Source organism: Gobius niger, assembly GCF_951799975.1.
Source record: "Gobius niger genome assembly, chromosome: 21".
Taxonomy (NCBI): domain Eukaryota; kingdom Metazoa; phylum Chordata; class Actinopteri; order Gobiiformes; family Gobiidae; genus Gobius; species Gobius niger.
The window spans coordinates 11,699,114-11,721,367 of NC_136872.1; the positions used below are offsets into that span (position 1 = coordinate 11,699,114).

General features: G+C 41.0%; 2 protein-coding genes across 2 annotated transcripts; both read left to right on the forward strand.

Moving 5' to 3' along the window:
* Positions 1-354: 354 nt before the first annotated feature.
* Positions 355-9,920, forward strand: capgb (capping protein (actin filament), gelsolin-like b). Its single transcript, XM_079580719.1, has 9 exons — positions 355-498; positions 4,575-4,768; positions 6,066-6,220; positions 6,704-6,862; positions 7,439-7,588; positions 7,675-7,764; positions 9,046-9,178; positions 9,266-9,357; positions 9,628-9,920. The coding sequence occupies exons 2-9, from the start codon at positions 4,576-4,578 to the stop codon at positions 9,691-9,693; spliced, it is 1,038 nt and encodes a 345-aa protein (XP_079436845.1). The 5' UTR covers positions 355-498; position 4,575; the 3' UTR covers positions 9,694-9,920.
* Positions 9,921-10,524: 604 nt separating this feature from the next.
* On the forward strand, positions 10,525-14,416 carry LOC306980464 (E3 ubiquitin-protein ligase TRIM21). The gene is made up of 10 exons (XM_079579851.1): positions 10,525-10,606; positions 11,603-11,649; positions 11,757-11,908; positions 11,991-12,080; positions 12,617-12,727; positions 12,798-12,920; positions 13,038-13,166; positions 13,471-13,549; positions 13,630-13,656; positions 13,735-14,416. The coding sequence occupies exons 2-10, from the start codon at positions 11,616-11,618 to the stop codon at positions 14,295-14,297; spliced, it is 1,308 nt and encodes a 435-aa protein (XP_079435977.1). The 5' UTR covers positions 10,525-10,606; positions 11,603-11,615; the 3' UTR covers positions 14,298-14,416.
* Positions 14,417-22,254: the final 7,838 nt, after the last annotated feature.

A 22,254-nucleotide genomic window follows, 5' to 3' on the forward strand; every position in this document is an offset into this window, starting at 1 on the left:
GTGTGGCATCATCACCATTAGTGCATTTATTGTAGGTTATAACATTGTGTAATCAGTGTATTTTGCACACACCAAAAAGGTTATCTAATGAGCAATCCTACTAACTATTGGCATATTTATCACAATTCTTAACTTAATAGACTACTTTATTTATGAAGTGTGTATGTAGGTATTTACCTAAACATACATTTGTTTTGATTGCTGTGTGATTTAGTAGAGCCAAAACACAATGAACCTGGCTAGTGTCCTACTATTCCCATGTCAATGTCTAAACTCTAAAGAAATAGTCAGCTGATTCAGTCACATTTCTTCATTTTTTCCATTTTGTGTTGTGACTCAGAGGGGAGGGCCAAACCCAGACAGGGGCAGGAAACAGTCGTGTGGTGGTGTCTGTGAAAAAGGCAGATTTCGCCCACAGTACAACAAGTTGCTTCCTGCAAGAGTTGCTCTCCTCTCAGCTGCTCACCGCTGCCACTTTCGTCTACTGCGACCTACCAAGTAAGACTAAAACTTTGCCTTCTTTTATCCTTAGTTCAGCCTAAAAGTTCTGCTCAAAGCCATGCTGCCATTCTATCTTTTATTGTTTTTTTTGCCACATTCCTCTTGAATTCAGTGAAAGAATGCGGCAGCAGCACAATGGAGGTTGTCATTTATGCAACTCTAGCTCCGGTTTGAACATAGAAAACTCAGAATAATGTAATTGATCCTTATTCTTATTGTTTATTTTATGAAATGTATAATCTGTCTCTGCAACCCTCCTAAGCATCCTAAATTACTGTTTAGTAAGAAGATGAGACTTCCTTAATCTCAGGGCGGAGGCACTGAGTCAGCCTCATGTGCTGTAGGTCCGTCTGCACAAAAATATTTCTTTTAAGGGGTGTTTACAGGTGTGAAAGTAGTAAGATAATGATTTATTTATTCAGCAGATGTATACAAAGAGTTGTAATATAAAAATGTAGGGTATGTAAATGAAAAAAGTCAGTGTTGTAATTTAGGTAAAAATACTCACTTCTGTATTTCTGAAACCTTTCACAACAAGCACAACCCAAAATACTGAGAAAGGTTTGAACACAGCGGATGGGGGGGGCACGTGAGCAGTGGAGCTCCACTTTTCCACAGGAAAGGACGTCACCTCTGCAGGACAACGCTCTCTTAAACTAATCTAAACTAACCCTAATCCTAACCTTAAAGGGACTATACGGAGTTTGAAAATGTTAAAAATAAGTATTTTCCTCTCCCTACATGTTTCAGCAATGTCCATGTGTAGAATGAGCCCAGACCTATTCACCACAACTGCCTCTGAGTGCTGTCATGCACGAGCTTAATATAGAACCTGCAGTTATGTGTAAGACCTGAGGTGGCAGTAGTGAGTGTAAGAATGACCAACTTGCATCTAGCCCCTTTAAGGATAGTATAGTGTATGAAAAAAGTGAATGTCATTTCCTGTGGAGGTCTGGAGCTCCACTGATCACGTGACTCACTATAGAGCCTTTTGAAAATATGTGGCATCACTGAGCACCTCCATATCTAAACATGACATCATGATTCAAGAAGCTCTCAGCACAGACTCGCTCAAAAGGGGACAAAAACATAAATACAACTGTGATGTTCATGATGGTGTCAGGGGCCAATACAACCTTTTGGAAAGAAATCTCCAAAAGGAAAATTGACTAATGTTGTACCTGATCATTATTGAGTTGAGATTGGATTCACAAACCTGCCAAACGTCATCCTTATAACTGATCACCACTTTTATGAGAAAATGATTGGACCTTAGTTAATGTGTGTAGACAGAGAAGACAAGGAAATTTGTGCCAGTTTTTGTTTCATGTGGATTTTTCTTATGTATGGCAGATATGTTTGTCATAATCAGGCTGCAACATGTTGGGTCGTGTGCTGGCCCTCATCAGTGTGAATGTCTCTCCGCGCCACTTTATTGCAGAATTCCGTCGATTTCTTTTATTCTGATTTGTCCAGGAACTTTTAGGGAGTAAAAACGAGCATTGACCAGCCTGCTTGTTCACGATTGTTAAAACCGCTTCATAATTCAAGTTTAAACTGTCCACAAATATTCAAGGAGCTCAGAACTAATTTCATTCCACTACAACAAAAGTACAAGGCCTTTACTGCATGAATAATTTAAGTGTTTAGTAATACAAGGTTGCAACACAATAACAATCACTCCCTATTTTCAATAATGAGGTTTTCCGTTTGTTAGTTTTGGCAAAATATTGTACATTACCGTGTAAAGGGGATAGTCAAATAATGTTTTAAACAAGTATGGGCCAAAGTTGGAGCTAGTCAGTGCAAGTCAGTGGAAAGATGGATGTGCCAGCGGCTCGCTCTCCTCCTAATTATCAGCCTGGTGTTTAGCTTTAGCCAGGAACCAGGAACCTGACTCTACCCACCCCCCGATGCCTGCCTTCCTCCTATCCACGGGCCGCAGGTTGGCTTTCATCACACCAGCTCCTGTTACCTGCCGCATATAAGCTAACCAGGCCAGGTGAGCCTTTCTGTGGTCCTTTCTGTGGTCCCTACACGCTCACGACAACACAAACGTCAAAACAGATCAGAGGGCACGCAGAATGGAGTCAGAATGGAGTTTACCGCAGGCACCAGACGAGATATTGCAGTTAAGTGGACCAGAGCTTTTTCAGCTACTCTTTACTTACTCTTACCCTGCCTGTCCAAGCATTGTAACTCTAACCTTATTGGTCCTTCCTTTGATACCTCCTCTTCCACAATGTGCTTAGCAAGAAAAGGCATGTTGTAAGCTTTCATATATAAGCATTTTCAATGGCCATACGTATAGATTCATCTGCAACTGTTTGATTCCAAACAGGTCTTTTGTGCCATAAATACTCATTTCTTATCTCTTTCTTATTAAAGAGCAGCAGTAGATTTAATTGGTACGTTTCGTGTGAATGGGAGGGCTGAACCAAGACAAAATTGGGTCTAGTCTAGATAAGAACTAAACCAGGACAGGTTATTTTGTTGTTTACCAAGGATATTGTTTTGCCTAAATAACTGTGGCCTTTGAGATTTGATAGATGACTTGCAGCGCTACTATAAATACTTTTCCTCATTGCCCATCTTCCTAGCAAACAAACATTGATGAGTGATTTAGATAGATTCCAAGCTTATCAGATAACAACACTCATAAAGTTTTCGAACAGGAAAACCTTTCAGGAAAAGTACAAGAGGAGCCACATTCACTGAAGGGCTGACAGTTATCTATATTTACTGACTTTTTTTTTTTTTACAGAACTTTTGGGTACTTTGGGGTAAGTAGCACTTGAGCAGCTAATCATGGTAATGTGGGGCTGTTTATCCAGCATTCGTTCATTGGGTGCGGTTACATACTGGCGCCTATGGAGGTATCGCAAAGATAACCCTGTCTATTATCTAAATCTGTAATCAGGACAGTAGATCTCTATGATAGGACATAAACCTTTACATAAACTGTCCAGTGTTGCCCTCAGTGCCTTCTTGAAAACTTGGTCACACACAGTAAAACAATAAGTTTTACATTTTCCTCCTGTGAATAAAGACTTGGTGCTCTTTTTAGGCTTCTATATTTGCAGTGTGATACAGTTTGCATACACGGCCACTCCTTTTTTTGTAATAACTCCTGGAATCGTTTACATTTTGGTTTCCTGTTACGTAAAAGTGATCCAACCCTGCAACACTGAACGGCATTTTGTGTCAAGGCTTGTCGTATTGATGCTCAACCCCATAGCCACAAACAGATAGTGATTTAAAGACATAATTATGCATTACGCAAAGCTTTGTAAAGTACCATTTACCTTTGAATCTGCTGTGGAGTCCCCCAGGGGTCAATCTTGGGATCCCTCTTATTCAACTTGTACATGCCTCCATTGGTGGCTAATAAACGTCAATAATATGTCCTACCACAAGTATGCAGATGACACTCAGATCTATGTGTCACTGACGGCAGGTGAACATGGGCCTGTAGATACACTCTGTCACTGCATCGAACAGATCAGCTGAGATCATTGTTTTTGGCCTACAAGACACAAAGAGGAAGTGTTATCCGTCCCCTTGAGTCTCTCTCTCGAAAACCAAAAAATCAGGTTAGAAATCTAGGAGTAATCATGGACTCAGACCTGAACAGCCACATAAAAGCAATAACATCAGCAGCTTTTTACCATCTGAAAAACATTGCTATGATCAGAGGAATAGTGTCAAAACCAGACTTAGAGAGACTTATCCATATGTTTGTCTCCAGCAGGTTAGACTACTGTCTATGTTGTACTGACAATGTTCAAATCCAGGCTGAAAACAGCTCTTTTTACCCATGCACATGACAACTACAAGTATTTTATTTGTAATTAATACATTTTCATGTTGATGTTTTATAGATTGAGTTGCACAAATACTGCGAAATAGTTATTTTTATTGTCTGCTTATTGTGACAACCCCGACTTGCTTCCTAAATTTGCCACCACATATTATTCACGGTTTTCACAAACAAACTCACTTTACTCACACTTCCTTATTCATCCCTTTCTGTGGTATTTGAGTAACATAAACCTATGTTCGTCTCTGTGCAGAATGCTGCCATTCCAGGCTGTCCCGGGTCAGTTTGGTCCTGAGGTCCGGACGCCGGGCCTTTGGGTGTGGCGGGTGGAGAAGATGAAGGCCGTGCTGCTGGACCCCACAGAGATCGGAGCTTTTTTTAACGGAGACTCGTATCTGGTGCTGCAAAACCGTGGCGATGAAGGGGCCGACCTGCACATGTGGATTGGTAAGATCGGCACATGGCTTATAAAATATTGTTCATGAGAGCAAGAACATTTTACCAAACCACTTTTGGTCAGCAGTACTCCCACTGCTACCAGCAAATCAACCTCTTTAAGCTGGTTCCACACACACATGAATGAAGAGAGTTGTGTGGGAAGGGCATCTGGCTTTGAGAATTAAGTCATTGAGCACTGTGTACATGATTTCAGTGCTAAAAAGAAACAAAGAAACAAAGCTGAACACTCTCAAACTCATACACTTTCTGCTCAATATTTTCAAAAAAGTTTCTTGTAGCATTCAAGGTCAAGTTGACGTGTCCTTAAGGAGGGTGGAGGGGTCTATGTGATGGGTGTGTGGGATCACCCGTGAGTCTGAGGGCTTTGCGGTTGAGACAGATGGACAAAATGTCCTGAATGAAAGGTTGAAGGGGAACGGTCACCTCAAATGCTACTTAAGGAATATAATGATATATGAATAATATGTTTGTTTCTCAGCACACCCTTTCACTCTGAACTGTCCTGTCTAAGGAAGAAAACTGAATAATTTATGCTTTCTTTTAATCACATATTAATCTTTAGAAACTTAAAATGTTCATAGACTGTAGATAAAAGTTCATGGCTCAGTGGTCTTTATTGCGTGGCCTCAGTCCTCAGCTGAGCTGTAATGAGAGTCACATTAACACAGATGACACATGAGACACAAAGCTGACCCTTAGCTCCAGGGAGAGGGATGACGGCCCGATGACAGTGGTGCAGATCTCCCAAGGGATGCGGCAGCCATCAAACATGCATGAACCCTGTTACAGTACTCAAATAGGCCTGTTGTTTCCAGCATGTAGCCTATCCGGTGCTTAGGTAACACTAAACTGATTGTCACAGCTTGTAGAGGGGTGGTTTTGGCCAAGTGCATGTCCCATTGAACCACTGGTTTATGCCTTTCCAAACCCCTTCACTTTTGTCTGTGTCTTTGTGTGGTCTGTGACTGATACATTGACCTCGCTGCCCCTCACTGCCCTCTTTATTCATATTAAAACACCATCGGTCAGATCAATTGTTCACACTTTAACTACTGGTGCCAGAAATTAATTTATGGACACACTAACACTAGGAGGTACAAAGCTCTGATGAATATGGCTAAATGAAAAATTAAAAAGTAATTTGCGATATTGTATGGTAAAACAAGATGATAGAAAACCCAAGAATTGCCATGGTCAGTGCTGTTACTCTATTTGTAGTACATGCGTTATTTAAACAAATGTTATTATTGCCTAGGGACACTCCTGATTTTGTGAACCCTTACAGGTGAGAAGTCGTCCCGGGACGAGCAGGTGGCCTGTGCCATGCTGGCCACTCAGCTGGACAATTATCTGGGAGGAGACCCGGTGCAGCACAGGCAGATCCAGGGCTATGAGTCCCCAGAGTTCATGAAACTGTTTCCCCGAGGAGTCAGCTACAAGGTAAGCACAGTGCAGTTCAGTGGATTTAATCTCTGGCCATGTTGGTTTTTAATGGACAGGTCTTTTATGGCGGCTCATTTTTTAAGTTTGGACTTACAGGAACATAATAGAAACATTTTTGTGTTAAATTGTGCTGTAGTAGAAAGCATTCATTTGTTGTTTAAGTTAGTGTTTAGTTTGAAATGTGCATCATGATAAGTTAAAGCCACATATTTTTAACAAAAAAATCATATAATTAGAAGAAAATAATATGATTGAGGGTTTTGCCGTATCGCCCAGCTCTACCACAGGTCAGCGTCTCATCAGTCCTTTATGCTCAGTTATGATGTCCATAGTTAATAAACACACTAATCTGATCTTCAATCAATGATATTATCCCTTTATTACTTTACACCACCCTGGTGCCAAAGTGCATTTAAAACTGGGTGAATGAAGCGCCAAGAGGAGAAACCTTTATTAACCCTGCGTGTGTTTGTTTCACAGGAGGGGGGCGTGGAGTCAGGCTTCAGGAGGACCCAGGGCTCCGGGCCGGTGCGCAGGTTGTACCAGATCAAAGGGAAACGCAACGTTCGTGCCACAGAAGTGGAGCTGTCCTGGAACAGCTTCAACAAGGGGGACTGCTTCATCCTCGACCTGGGAGATGTCAGTACACACAATGTCCAGTTTAAACCTTTATGATGTCAAGGGATAGCTGCATGCATTTATTGTACATTCATAGCAGAAGTGAGCAAATGAATGAATGAGGTGCTACTTCTCATAATGTTCAAAAATATCACAGGATTGTGTGATACATAGTGAGAATATTGAGAAGATAGCCTCTGGTTGTGGCTGAAGAGGAAGAGGGCAGATAGTGACAGGGTGGATGAGAGTGACATGGTTTAAATTTAAAAAACTGAACCAACATTGACTGAGATGTTATGAAAAAAGAAGTGTTAGGAGGATGTTAGGTAGTGCCTTCATAATGTGTTTAAATATGTGTGAGTACAGAGAAGTAAACAGTCGTGAGTTAGGTCATGACGATCAAATAGTTCAGTTGGATTTCTGTCCGTGTAGAAATATTTTTGAGCATCAGAAGAACATGAAGGTCACAAACTCATGGCCTTCATGTTGTGAGGATGGAGTCTAAGATACAGATAGTTTAGTGTAAATGTACATTGCATTTTGGATATTGTGTCTATGTATTTATAAAAAATGGTGACGTATATGATGTGCCCCCAGACCATTATCTCCTGGATCGGCTCACAGGCCAACATCTTCGAAAAGCAGAAAGTGCGTGAAATTGCGTCGCTCATCCGTGACACAGATCGACACGGCAAAGCCAAAATTGTGGACAGCGAGGAAGGGGAGGAGCCAGAGGAGATGCTCCAGGTAGAAATAAAACACCCCCCAAAGCGAGATGTCTATGTTGCGGTCGCGCAGTCGTGTTTACTGAAGCGTGTTGCTTTGTTTCGTAGGTGCTGGGGAAGGTGCCACCGCTGGCAGAGAGCACACCCGAGGAGGACAGCAAAGCAGACGCCTCCTCCAACTCTGCCTCTCTCTACAAGGTGCCAGCACCTTTCACAAGGAATCGATCTCTATTGTTACAAGCTTATCTTGACTTGAGCTGTTATAGAATATACATAATTTTTTTTAAAAATCTTTTACTCTTATTAAAATAGCAAAACAAATCAAAGCCGTATTCAAAAAAATCCCTCCATAGAATATCATCAAAAATCTTATCAACAAAACCAACAAAGCTCAACACCAGCCCATGCATAACCTCAGAAATAACGCTGCACAATTAATCACAATAAAATTCAAAGAAGAACTAAATAACTTGTTTACCTTAAAGGGACTATACAGAGTTTAAAAATGTTAAAACTAAGTATTTTCCTCCCCTACATGTTCCAGCCATGTCCTAATGTGTAGATCGAGCCCTGACCTGTTCACCACAACTGCCTCTAAAATCCTGCACTGTCACTCAAAAAGTTGTTACTTCGGGTCCGAAGTGCCGTCATGCACGAGCTTAATATAGAGACTGCAGTTACGCGTAAGACCTGAGGTGGCAGTAGTGAGTCTAAAATGGCCAACTTGAATCTAGTCTCTTTAATAAATCCTTTCCGTACTTCCTCTGGGGGTAATACAAGTGTTCATGGGATAATTGGGGGGTCTTTCACCTCCCCCTGGTGTCTCTGGCCAGAAAACCACAATTGCAGCTTTCCCTGCACCAGGTCGGAGGCGCACTAATGGAATCATGAAGCACTTCGGACTCGAATATCCTTTTGAGTGACAGTGCAGGATTTTAGAGGCAGTTGTGGTGGATAGTTCTGAGCTCATTCTACACATTAGGACATTGCTGGAACATGTAGGGGAGGAAAATACTTAGTTTTAACATTTTTAAACTCTGTATAGTCCCTTTAAGTCTCTATAATATATGAAGGAATATGAAAGACTGCAATTTTCTAAGTCAGTGGTTCCTAAAGAAATTTGCCTCAAAAAACCCATGGACAGGATTTATTTCTTGAGTGTCTCCAAACTCGAGAGTTTATTTTAAAAAGGGGTTTATTTAAAAATTTGTAAAAAGTCAATTAGTGTTCATTAAAGCTATAATACTTTATTTATACATTTAAGTATTGAGTTTACCTTCTTTTTAATCTGAGAAAATTCCAAGTATCAGTGCTTACATAAAGATGTCACCATACCCGGCTTGGGAAACTCTTAGATGTTTCACTGTGAACTAAGTCTGCCGAATAATAATGCAATTCTTTATCCAAAATTGTGGCAGCTCTACTTCAAAATGATCTGAATTTTGTACAAAAAAAACCCTGTATGCCTTTTGTTCATAGGTGTCAGATGCAACGGGATCAATGACGACAACCAAAGTGTCGGAGAAGAGCCCATTCGCCAAGGAGCTGCTGGTGCGGGACGACTGCTTCATCCTGGACAACGGCGCCAATGGAAAAATCTTTGTTTGGAAAGGTAAAACTACACAGCACGTGCATATGAGATGGCAGCGCTGATGCGATTAATGACCCGATGTTTTACTGTTTGAAACTTGGCTCGCAGGCAAGGGTGCAAATGCGGAGGAGAAGAGTTCTGCTCTACAAATCGCTGACAACTTCATCAAACAGATGGATTATCCACGGATGAAAACACAGGTGCGTTTTCCTACCCCGCTGTTTATCCCCATTTTATTATAGATTAATGTCCGTAATGGCAATTTTCAAACAGTATAGTTTTATTATTTAAGATGTGTATTTGTTTTTTGCATGACACCGTTGCATAATATTACGGAGAAGAATTTAAGCTTCTGTATTGCATTCTGTTGACTTTACCGCAATCATAGATGTCATAATGTGTTTTATAGAGCTGGGAAGCTGGGTGCACACAAAAAGCAATAACAGTTAATGTTTTGTTTTTCTTTATAGGTCGAGATGCTGCCACAAGGAAAGGAGACAATTATATTCAAGCAGTTTTTCAAAAGCTGGAACTAAGGGGCTGTGAGACGTTACAAACTGGAGAAGGAAATTACAAACTAAAATACATTTCATTTTTTTTATACTTGTATGTAAATATTTGTACGTTACTGTGGCTGCTTTTGGTCTAGACTGGGATTCAATGCCACTTTTGTAATATGAGTTTCCTCTGAGCTTTAATCAATGAGACATAGAGAGTAAATGGTTTGAATTTTTTTATTACTTCAGTGGAATAGTATCAGTTTCAAATAAACGTCATAGAAACTGGATCAACTTGTGTTTTGTGCTTCCTTTTGCCGGACTATGTCAGAGCTGTTCCTTCTTATTTATGAAATACGCTTTGAATTATTCACAAATACACTGACTTGGGGCTTTATTGCTATGTTTTACACAAGTGTTATAAAAATGACAAAAGGCTCTGCAAACGGTGAAGTCGTGTCCACACTATTATATAATGAATGCTTTGCCTGACTCATCTCAAGTTCATGCAAGTGCAGTGACCCCCAGGTAAAACACCTAGTAGACATTTCAATTCATTTTTATCTATTTGGGATTCATTTAGGCTACTTACTTTAATTAATATAAAGTGATATTTAAACTATTAAATCAATGTTTCTTGTATTTTCAGTGTGTGGTAAAGAAAGCCCGTTGTTTATATAAGATTCCAGGTGAACTCCTGCAGTTACGCTTTACAGTAAAAGCCGTTGTGTAACTTCAGGAAACTAGGGATTTATCCTCCACCTCTTCCCTCACTGTGAACGTGCCAGTGGCTGCCCAAGACGCTTCAGCTCAGCTCAGATAGATCCGTCATAAAAGAGTCCAGAGTTCACAGAGAGAGAGAGAGAGGGAGATGAACAAAAGGCTTCGAGAGGCTCAAGCTGCTGTCAGTTCTGAAGGGCCACCAGAGCTGCACCTCCTGCTCCAACATCAGGTACGACCCAAAGACACTGAAACTAGGCTGCTGTTAATTGAGTCTTGATTTATAACATGATCATTTGTAAACACATTTTAACTACTTGTTCACATCTTGTGCTTATATGTTTATATATTGTAATTGATTTTTCATGGTTGTCTAGTTTTGTTTAACAGTCATTGTTTTCCAATGTTATTATATTATTATTATATTTGGCCTGCATTGTAAAATAAGGCTGTAATTGAACAACATGTTTATAAGTGTCTCTCAAACTGTGGTATGGAGGATACCACTATGGGGTCCCGCATGCTTTGCCTTTGTTTGATTTTGATTAAATTTAATGTTGCCTGTAGGGCGATTAATTACGATTAGTTAATTACATAGGGTTAAGTGTGATTATAGATATCAATAGAAATTAATCACACGTTACTTTAGCGGCACAGACACCTTTTCAGTTTCCTTTTTCCTCCAAGATGGGACGAACGCTGCGTGAAGCCAAAAACAATTAATTAAATCCAACTGCTATTGTCTTTATTATATTATTTTATTACTTTATTATTATATGTCTTTATTTTACCATTAAGTGTTTGAAATGATCACACAGGTCTCGCATCTCCACTTCAAATACGTTTAGATGTAGGAAAATACAAAGAAGCATCTAAAATATACCTCTAAATAATAAATACAACCCCTACATAATTGTGATTAATTAATTCCTAAGGCCATAATAAGCCCTTTAGTCCTGCTGTGGTTTCATTCTGGTAGTTTTCAGAGACGTCATTCTTTGGTGGTTGGTTATTCAAAGGGAGAAGTTTGAGAACCCCTGGCCTATAGGCTGTGTCACATAGTACCTGCCATCTTGTTGAAAGCTGCTGAAACTGAGGTGTTTGACCATTTTTATGTGTCTAATTTCGCTTTTGCTGAGAGAGAGATTTTATTGGTGCAGCACAGTTTGGCTGTTTTGACGACTATGATGTATTTATAAAGACTTCTTTTTCTTTTTCTTTTTTTTAGCTAAAATTTGGACATGGCACTAAAGGGCATTTTGAAACCTGGCAAACGTAGGTGTTTTGTTTCTATCATCCCATATCTAAAATCTGTTGTTTAGTGGTGACTTACTCCTGTGTTGCACCTCCATGAGCTGTGATTGATCATGTTTCCTGCACAGGCCTCCAGGCTCAGCTTAAGGGGGAGGATGGGGCCACGGCACACAGCTCCATCGGCGCCGTCCGGTGGACTCTTCACGAGGACAGTGCTCCCGCTCACAGCTCTGCCCCCAGCGGACCGTCTAAACTCAGCACATCCTCCAGGTCTACACAGGTAAAGTACAGCCTGTCATCAATATGACCGAGGTCTGTTTAAAATAGTTGAGTGAAATCATGTCCTTGTGGTTGTGTCACAGCGACAGCAGGGTCTGCGGGACCTGCGTAGTCTCCAGGAGTGTGTGCTCTTCATCGAGCACTGGAAGGAGCAGGTGGACCAAGTCTGCAAGGTAATATTTGATTACATTTGCTTGGCTTGACACATGACCTTTCACCAAAATATTGTAGCCTGATTTTATGGCATGATTTTGATAGCTCTATGCTTCACTAGATGTCCATTTCTCTATTAAAGTGCTCATTTCAGTCACTAGTTTAATTCAGAGCCAAATCAATTGAACTCCTTGTTCTTCTCCTGTATTTTCTCTTCAGTTTAGACCTATATCAAGATATAATCCTCTGACAATTTATTAAAAAGGCCCAAAAACCAGACTCTTAGGCCTATTCGGTGGGATATTGGCCTGAGGAGCTGATTCTACAACTCTTAATAACCTCTCACTCGATTTAGATAAGTGTTGTCAGGGGAAATATACGGTGTGCGTGACAGGGCGAATCTGATATGATTTTATTGCCATTTTACTGCTCATAACCTTTCACACACTTACGGCGCAGCGTTACGTTTAGAGCCCTCAGCATGACACATGTCTGCTGCAGTGAAGTATCTCAAATAAGTGGGAAATTAATAAGAGTTGACTTTATGGCTGTGCAGGGTGCGATGAGTAAAACAGATGAGCCATCCTCCCCACGAACGGAGAGAAGTCTGGGGGAGAGCAGGAAGATGATCCTGGAGTGGGCAGACGAGCTTCGCCACGTGGATGATGTAAGTGTTCATGCACACATCAAGTGAATACATAGGTGCAATTTCTGAACGTTTTTTTTTTATCCTCAAGCTTCTTAAAGAGAACTCAAAACCATGTGAAGGTCTGGAGGAGAAAGATAAGGAGGCTGACCCTAAAGAGGAGGCTCAGACGAGGATCATGGCCTGGGCAAAGGATCTCCAAGAGGCAACAGAGGTAACAAGCACAACATATATGTCAGACATGTTCTGCTGCTTTCAGCCTTACCACCAGGCCAGCGAGCAACACAGTTCAGCATCTTAAGTTTTCTTTGTCTCGGCTTGTTTTTTGCAGAGTTGTGGCGTGCCGCATGAGGAGCTGGGCCGAGTTCTTCGTCTTTTAGGCCTCAAAAAGAAACGTTTGGGAAACATGCTGCCCCTGATGGAGTTTATCACATGGTCCTTGCTCAGAGAAGACAATGTGGTGAGCAATATGGAAATGCGTGTCTGAAATCCATAGCAAAAGCATAACCTTTCTTCTGATTCATCATTTGACCCAATAAAGATCATCAAAGTGAACCTTGCCCAGTAATCTTATATGACTTGTGTCTGTGTATGTGCTTACTCATGGCACCTCATAGGCGGATGCAAAATGTGTGGTTTATCGGCGCAAAGTTCAGTTGTAAATCTGCTGTAGCTTTCACTTTTAACATCAAGTGCAGTGTCATGTTTAATAGCCCTTTTGAATACTTCTACTTGTACTACAACTTGCTCTCTGCTGGTTTCAGAAGATGATCCCTCAGCTGTGGCTACAGGCAAAGCAAAAGACCTGGGAAGCAGGGATACCGAGATACATTCCCAACTCAGGTATGTCTTTTCCTTTACCCATCAGTGATATTCCATTAGCTTTTTCTTTTTTTTGCTAATAAATGTGTATATGTTTGCAGTGTGGAGCTGGATTTGCAGTGCAGCAGGTAAGACCCAGTAAGATATTTGTCAAAACATTAAAAAAATGTGTAGGAATAAACTAATCATCACCTCTGCCCTTCCAGCCGATGTGGTTTTGGACCCTCTTACCCACAATCCCTGGCTGCAGCTGTCAGACGACCAGCGCACAGTCCAAGAGGGTCAGTCTATGTCTGACGTCTCCTACAACTCCCAGCGCTTCGAGACCCTTCCCTGCGTCCTGGCCTGGGAGGGCTACAGCTACGGACGGCATTACTGGGAGGTGGACACGGGCAGAAAGGGCGCGTGGCGGGTGGGTCTGACTACCGCCACCTCCAAGAGACAAGGGCGCTTCTCCATGAGTCCCAAAGAGGGCTACTGGGTGCTGTGGCGCAGTGCTAAGCAGTTCTACGCCTGCACCAAACCGGAGACCGAGCTGCCAGTCAGGCTCATCCCGCGGCGAGTTGGGATTTACTTAGACTACAACGAGGGGCAGATCTCCTTCTACAACGCAGAGACCAAATCGCACATCTACACCTTCAATAACGGGAGCTTCGGGGGGAAGCTGTACCCGCTGCTTGCGCCGATGGATGGATACACGGTCATGAGAATTGTGCCCCAAAGCCTCAGTAAAACGGGCTCTTTCACTGGATCGTGGGACAGGCTTTGAGTTCGAGTCCACAGATCCGTTCAAAAAAAGCTGTAAGACTGTGAAAAAAATAAAGTAGTCTACATCTATAATGACTTTGGGACAGTTCACTCTTTTAAAAATCAATGGATGGAGTTTATAATGAACACTCAATATAATGTGAGAAAAAAACCTCTGTGCTGAATTTAGTTTACTGATCAGATATTCTTGATCTAAAACGTGAGAATCGAGAGTGACCTTGAGAATCGAGTGTAAATTGAAAGTTCCTGATATCCGCTTAGATTCTAAATACATTGATGCACTTTTGTACTTTACAGCCTACCTAAACCTCTCTACATATTGTTAATATTTAACATGAAAGTAGCCTGAAATGTTGAGCAGCGCAGTTGCTTCCTCAGGCCCAGAGTATTACCTGAAATTGTATTTAACTGTATGAACTATGCTTCAAACTTGTGATATTATTTGTGCGTCTAATTGTAGTGTGTGAATATTGTAATATTTAAAATAAAGGTGAAAATGGGTGATATACCGAGTCTTTCTCTAAATCAATATATTCAGAATATAATATTTATATTTAGCTTTTTATTCTCTCCTGGCTGAAGTATTATAAGGAGGCATACAGAGAAATAGTGGGTGATAGTGCAACCATGCCACTACAATGACATTTTATCAATGGACAGCTTAAAATGAACAACGATGAGCTATTGTTTCTCTGCTAAACCATTTCATCATGAACGATCTGAACTATCTTTATCTTTGAGCTCTCAGTAAAACCAGGCGAAAAAAAACAACAACTTTGGAAATCACCTTTTATTGAGACCTAAAAAAAAATGCATGATTGTCTTATATAATATTTAAATGTAAATCTCATATAAAGATTGCTGTTAGAAAACATGTGAATATGATAAATGGAAGGCAAGTAATGGCACAGCATGAGTAATATAGGCAAAGCACACACGTTACATATTTCAATTTGGCTTTAAGTGTAAAAGAATATCAAAGATTATCTTCCAGTTCACGTTGTTCAAGTTTCCAGAAAACATGGTGCCCGAGCAACCTGTCGAAGTGGGAATGCAACTGCAGCAAAACACAAAGCGACACAATGAAAGTGAGAGGTAATAGGCGTAAATTTAAAGTCATAGCCTAGAGGACAGTACCTTCTCAAATGCATTGCGCCTCGTGTCCTTGTCTTCACAGTGCAGAGAAGTTTGGGAGGAGCAAACCATGGACAGGATGATTTCCTTTTCGGCTGACTCTAAAGAGGAAGGTCAGAAATACATCCATGAATAAGGAAGTCATTTTCAGGTGTAAATTCCCAGTCCCTGCGTTTCCTCGTCAGTCCATATAAAACTTTGATTTTGCATGTTGTCAAGGAAATGTTTGCTTAGTAACACAGCCATAAAGTTCAGCTCATTTGCATGTTTTTATCTGATTCAACACAAGTCATATTGTGTAAGGTCTCTTCTGTCTTACTCATTTGTATTTTGTAAATGTTCATCAGTTCCTCCAATCAAGTGACACATAACAACCGTACATGCCTAATACTAAAGAAATAATCTAGTAGTAGTAGTAAAAAAAAGTAAAGTAACATAAAACAGAAAAAAGACAGAACCCGCTGTCCCTCGTTCAGCATCTCTCACCTGTGTCAGCAATCAGTCCTACAGCGCCACTCTCTTGACCGTCGGCCATCGTCTTCACCTTAAATGTGTAATTGGTGCCTGACTTCAAGTTGTTAAAAGTGTGCGTTTCAACTTCCACAGTCACTTCACAACTATGGTTCCAGAAGCTCGAATTCAGAGTCACCAAATATTCAGCCTTGTTTGTGTTTATGGGGCGCGTCCAAGTGAAGGTGAGGTGTTTTTTACTACGACCACTGAGCTCGGGATTACGTGGAGGGTTTGGTACTGAAAAACATAAAAGACAACATAGATAAATACATTTAAAAGAAATAGTGTTTAAAGAAGCATAGACAAAACAGGCGCAGAATGTGGCCTTATAATGTTCTTAAAAGCCCATACAGAGATAATACATGTTGTAAAGAAGAGGAAAAGTGTGTAGTATGTCTGAATTTAATGTCCATCCATTTGAGGTATTGGTGTTTGACTGTGCAGGTACAAATGTCATTGATCCTACTAAGGATCAATGACATTTCTCCAGTGCTGAAAAGAGAGCTGCTTCTATTGCCTTTAAACTTATCTTATCTCTGTAATCAAAAGTCCAACAAATGAGGTCAAAAACAACAGGGAAGAGTGACTGACTGAAATCCATGAATCGACAGATACTCACGGGTGAAGATAGACTTGTTGAATGGTTTGCTTTCCATCTCTCCAGTGACGCTAGAGACTTTGACAGTGTAGTTGGCTGAAGACTTCACGCTGTTAAACGTCACAGTGGTTGTGTTGATTTTTGTGAAGGTTTGTTTCACAACCCCTTCAAGCTCAAGCCTCACAGTGAAGCGAGGAGACCCTCTGGCAAAGTCCCACACAGCAGTGACTGTGTCATTTGTTGATGTCAGCGTTAGGTTTGTAATGGCCTCTGGTTCTGTAGGACAAAGTTTTAATGACAGATTAATAACAAGCCATTCTTTGGTTTAAAGGGAAGATGCAACGTTAATCAGACATTTTTGGCGTCCGTTAAAATACACTCAATAGAGCTCAAAACACATGCCCTCCAACTGTTGAGGTCATCATGTTATGGGGCTCTTCTGTCCAAGCAGCTACAGCAGACTCATTCTTGTGTATGTTTTCAGTACAAACATACACAGTGATATTTCAAAGCCTGAAAAGTACATAATATGGGATCTTTACTACTTGCTGGCCTCACTCACTTGTGACTTGGTGCACGGTCAAGCTTTTTCCAACCAGTGTGTAGTTGGCCAGTGCTGAGATGCTCACGGTGATGCTGGTCCCACTGGGCAGATCCTTGACAGACAGTTTGTTTTCTCCTCCATCCTCCACAGTCTCGTTTGTGTATGACATTCGATTTTTTCTGAAATTGTGTGCAACATATATTTGAAGGAAATAATGTGAAAAACACCACGGAAGACACTTACCCTTCCCAAGAAATTTCGACGCGATAACCTGTGGCGTCGCCATGTGGTTTATCCCAGGAAAGTTCCAGAGAGGAATGTTCAATGTTTGATATGTTCAGGGTGGACACTTGCGCGGGCTCTGGCGAGAAAATCAAACAACAATAATTACACAAAAATGACTGTGACTATGCCGTCAAGTGCATGGACAGTTCTGTTCCTCTCACTGGTGTAAGCCCGGACGGTGGATTCTTCGCTTTGTTGGGACCGGTCATTAACTCTGGCACGGACGCTGAAGGTGTGCAGACTTCCGGGCATCAACTGGCAAACCTCCGCCTCTTCAGTTCTGATTTCAATGGGAGCTTTGCCCTCCCTTGTTTGAACAACATACAAGTCCACTTCACCGACTGGTCTGGTCCAGGTCAGGAACACACACTGTTCGGTTTGGTTTATTATCTTGAGGGCTGTTACTTTGTTGGGAACTGTGAGAAAGATAATATGAGATTGAACTTTAAAGGTGCACTATGTAACTTTTTATGTGAAAAAAAAAAAAGCCTTGATATTTGCGTGTAGTTAACCGTTTAGTGACTCAGTGGCTTTGCTTTCCCTCACAGTGGCCTTTATGATGCTCTAGAATGAAATGTTTTTGGGTTTCTGGCGTGTTTCTGGTATGAACCCCTAAAAACAATTGATCCTGGAGTGTCATAGAGGCCACTGTGAGGGAAAACAAAGGTCCCTGCTGCACCCATAACACCACCGCGTCATTAAAAGGTCAAATGCACGCAAATATTAAGATTTTTTTTTTCTTTTCACCTAAAAGGTTGCATAGTGCACCTTTAAAGAGAAACACACACAGTTGCGACATGACAAAGTGAAAAGCCTATTATGGCCTAAGTAGACTGTCACTGTACCTGTGTAGAACGTCTCGGTCTCTGGGTTGAGTTTTCGTCTACACTTCACGGGAAACACTTGGACCGTGTAGCGAGTCCCTGCGGTCAGGTTGCTGATAGCATAGGTCAAGCTAGATCCAGTGTGATTCTCTTCATAAACCGATTCATTGACCACCACACGGTAATGATCTATGTCACCTGGACCCTTTTCCCATGAGATACTGGCACTGGTAGACGTTATGTCCGTCACGTTTACTGTGCCATTAAACCTATCTGTAATTCAGGACAGAGAACATTTGTGTTGCAGTGAATTATGCGTATTTCTGACAATAAACGGTTTGGTTTATTTTTGAAGAGGAGGACGGGTCAGGATGCTGTGTTAGAGTTTGACTTTTAACTGCGAAAATGCAAATGTTTTGACCTGGTTTATGAATCAATGTCTCTGTAATTACTGGGCCAATACACACAGTGGGAAGAAAAACTGCCACACTCTCACATTTCTGCTTAAATTGCTCTTAAAATGTGGTCTGATCTTCATCAAAATCATCAAAATCATAAACAGTGTCTGCTTCAACTAACACCACCCAAGCATTTCCATTTTCTCATATTTTTATTGGTAAACATTCGCAGGACAGCGTGGAATAAGTAAGTACACCGCCTGAATCTCACTGAACTGCAGCAGTTTTGTATAGAGGAATGGTCCAAGATTCATCCAGATCGTTGTGAGCGTCTAATCTCAACTGGTGCAACTGGTGAGGAATAAGTAAGTGAACCCTTGTATTAAATAGCTGGAGATCAGTGAGATTCAGGCGGTGTACTTACTTATTCCGCGCTGTCCTGTGAATGTTTACATGTTCTGACCAATAAAAATATGATAAAATGTAACTGTTTGGGTGGTATTAGTTTAAGCAGACACTGTTTAATCATTCTTACGATTTTGATGAAGATCAGACCACATTTTATGACCAATTTAGGCAGAAATATGAGAAATTCCAAATAATGTACTCACTTTTTCGTCCCACTGTAGTTGTTTGAAAGGACTGGAAGATCCAGTTTCTAAAGAATAGTGTTCAATATACTGCATGTAGATTTTCAATTTGGATATTTCCTGTCTCCCGCCCTCAACCTCATACTTTTATTACCTTCATAGCAAATAAAGGGCAGGAGCTCTGAGCATTCTTTTTCGACCCAGGTCCCAAAGCTCAGCATGGCCACGCAGGGGTCTTCAATGTAGTTCTCATCAGGGTCATGCACGTCTTTGAACAGCATTGGCTTTTTTACACACTCAGACTCAAACAGTGGTGCTGCTGTGCTGAATGTGGTGGCCCTTCTGCTTAAGGCAGAGTGATTCGACCACTGGCTAGTGCTGTTAGTGGTGGAGTTTAGAATTGAAACGGTTGCCCCTCCGCTACTGTTTGTGACTGAGGGAGTCGACCACTGGCTAGTGCTGTTAGTGGTGGAGTTTAGAATTGAAACGGTTGCCCCTCCGCTACTGTTTGTGACTGAGGGAGTCGACCACTGGCTAGTGCTGTTAGTGGTGCTATTTCCAAATGCGAATTTTCGCATGTCTGAAATACCGGTGGTGGCAGGATAGGGAGTCGTAGGGCCAGTGGTTGGCTTCGCAGGGCATGTGCACGAGCAGCTGCAGCAGTCCTTTCTGGGATAGGGGGATTTGAAAACTGGGTATCCCGGGTACCAGTTTTGAAAGGCGAGCGGATCCTCGTTGGCCCAGCGAGACCAGAATGTGGTGGTGTCGTTGTAGGGGTAGAGATTGGAGTTGTCAGAGGCGTTCAACGGTCTCTTGCGCAGGCCGATCCAGTGTTCTCTGGTCAGGTCCATCGCAATGTCCTGGATGTTCGATGGAGTTAAGGTCACAAGCTCCTTAAAGCAGAGCTGAAAAAGTAAATTCAATAAAACAATGAATCAATGGCAAAACTTCAGCATTTCAAAAGGTTATGTTCTAAAATTTGGGGATATGGTGATCTGAAATTGATCAGGTTGTTGCTAACAAATCAAGTAAAACTCAGCTTTTGTAAGTGGCCGTACAAACAGTGACAAGGTAATACAAATAGTTAATTAATAAAGGCAAAAAAGCTATAATAAAAGTCATCATCATTAAAATTAGTCCCCAAACATATGCACTGAAAAGGAGATCAGCCCTATAGATGAAATCCAACATATAATGCATAAAATAATGTGAAAATCCTGATATTTCTAAATGAACACATCATGAGGTTCAAGCAACTCGGCTTAAGATTTTATACTGTAGTCTAACAATGGCACATTCTCTGGATTTTTTTTATTTTTTATATTTACATATTTTTGTTTGGGCTGATGGATCATGTCATTACTAACATATATTTCAGACCCTGAAACAGTACTCGAGTAGTAAATGCAGGGGAAGAGTGAGCGCTTCAATGGGATATTCTATAACCAGCAGGTTTTCCATGGGGCATTAAAAAGCATTTAAAATCATTAAATGAATTATGCCAAATATAATTTTTCCTTAGAGACACAACCCACATCAATGACATTGCTCAACACTTTTTACTATTTGTCAAAAACATACCAAAAACATTTTCCGGTGAATGTTTGAGGACAATGTTTACAAATCTTGCATAATGAAATGTGCCAAGATTTATTTATTTTTTTGCATTTGTGGTATTAAAAGGCATTAAATTTGACTTCCTGTAGAAACCTTGAACCAAAGTAATAGTTTAACTATACCAAATATGTTTTTCACTCTTTCCTTTGTACTTGCATGAGACAATAATTCAAAAGTAACTCTTGCTTGAGTTAATATTTTGGGTTCAGTACTGACAATAATCATTAAAGTGGTTGTACCTGGCAGAGTTTCCTCGCCTCAACCCACGATTTTGTAGCGTTTTGAGGAAAGTACTCTCTTTCTGCTGTGCTGCATGACAACACCAAACCTGAAAGGAAAGAGCAGTTATCTTAAGATTAGAAACACAATGTGCAAACTAAAAAAAATTCAACTTACTCCATACAGCCAAAACACAGAAATCCAGGGTAGATAATCTTGCCATGTTGGGTGCTCTGTGCAGACAAATCTTTTTCAAAGCCTATGCTATCCTACCTCTCCCTCATTCTCCAGCCTAAATGAAATGATCTGTCAGCGCTGCATCATATACACATAGACAGACAGCACATCGCGGAAACAAGAGTAAATAAATGATAAATGACACATTCATAGACTCGCTTTGCATGTTTGTCAGTCCAACATGCAAAGTTCTGAAGGCAAAGAGAAAAACAAAGGACTCGGTGTTGGGTTTGAAGCAACAGTCATAAAAACAAAAATAGAAACAGATATGTACAATTATAATTTTTAATAATAATTGAATAAATCAGCTAAGTAATTGAAGCAATCAGCAAAGACAAAATCCCAAGCCACAAACAAAGTCATGTGGTTTATTCTATTGGTTGCAAAGAGGAAGAATGCAAAGAACATTATTGGAGAAACTAAACAAGTGTCACAGAGGAGGCTTTTTCAACACCGCAGGGAAAGCACAAGCTGCCCTCAGTCCGCTGTTCACCTCGACTCCTTTGAGGACAGAGAGGTCAAGATTTTATCTAAAGAAAAACGTTGATTTGAATGAGTAAAATAAGCAATTTTTGCGAAGAGGGAAAAAGAGGCTGAAACTCAGCCCAGGACAGATCAATAGGCAGGTAATTAGCAGTGATCAGCTGAGATGAGGACCATTCAGACTGAAACTCGGGTGTCAGGTGGGTCGTTAGGGCTTAGAACTACAAAGACTCTAAAACTACAAAGATGTTTACCTACAGGTGAGAGTAGCTGTAAATAGAGAGGGACTGAGCCAAGCAAAACGCCTCCCTGTGGTCTTTATCTAGGCTGCGGGCTGAACCTTAGTACGCTGACGAAGCTTTTTGGATGAGAGGCGAAACGTTTGACGCTTCAAGAGTACAGAAGATGACTGAAGAACCTTCAATGAAGATGGACAACTCCTGTACGACAGAGAGCTGAATAAATTAAAGCATAAAATTCATTATCTGCGTTCCAACACTATTTCCCCTCATCTCT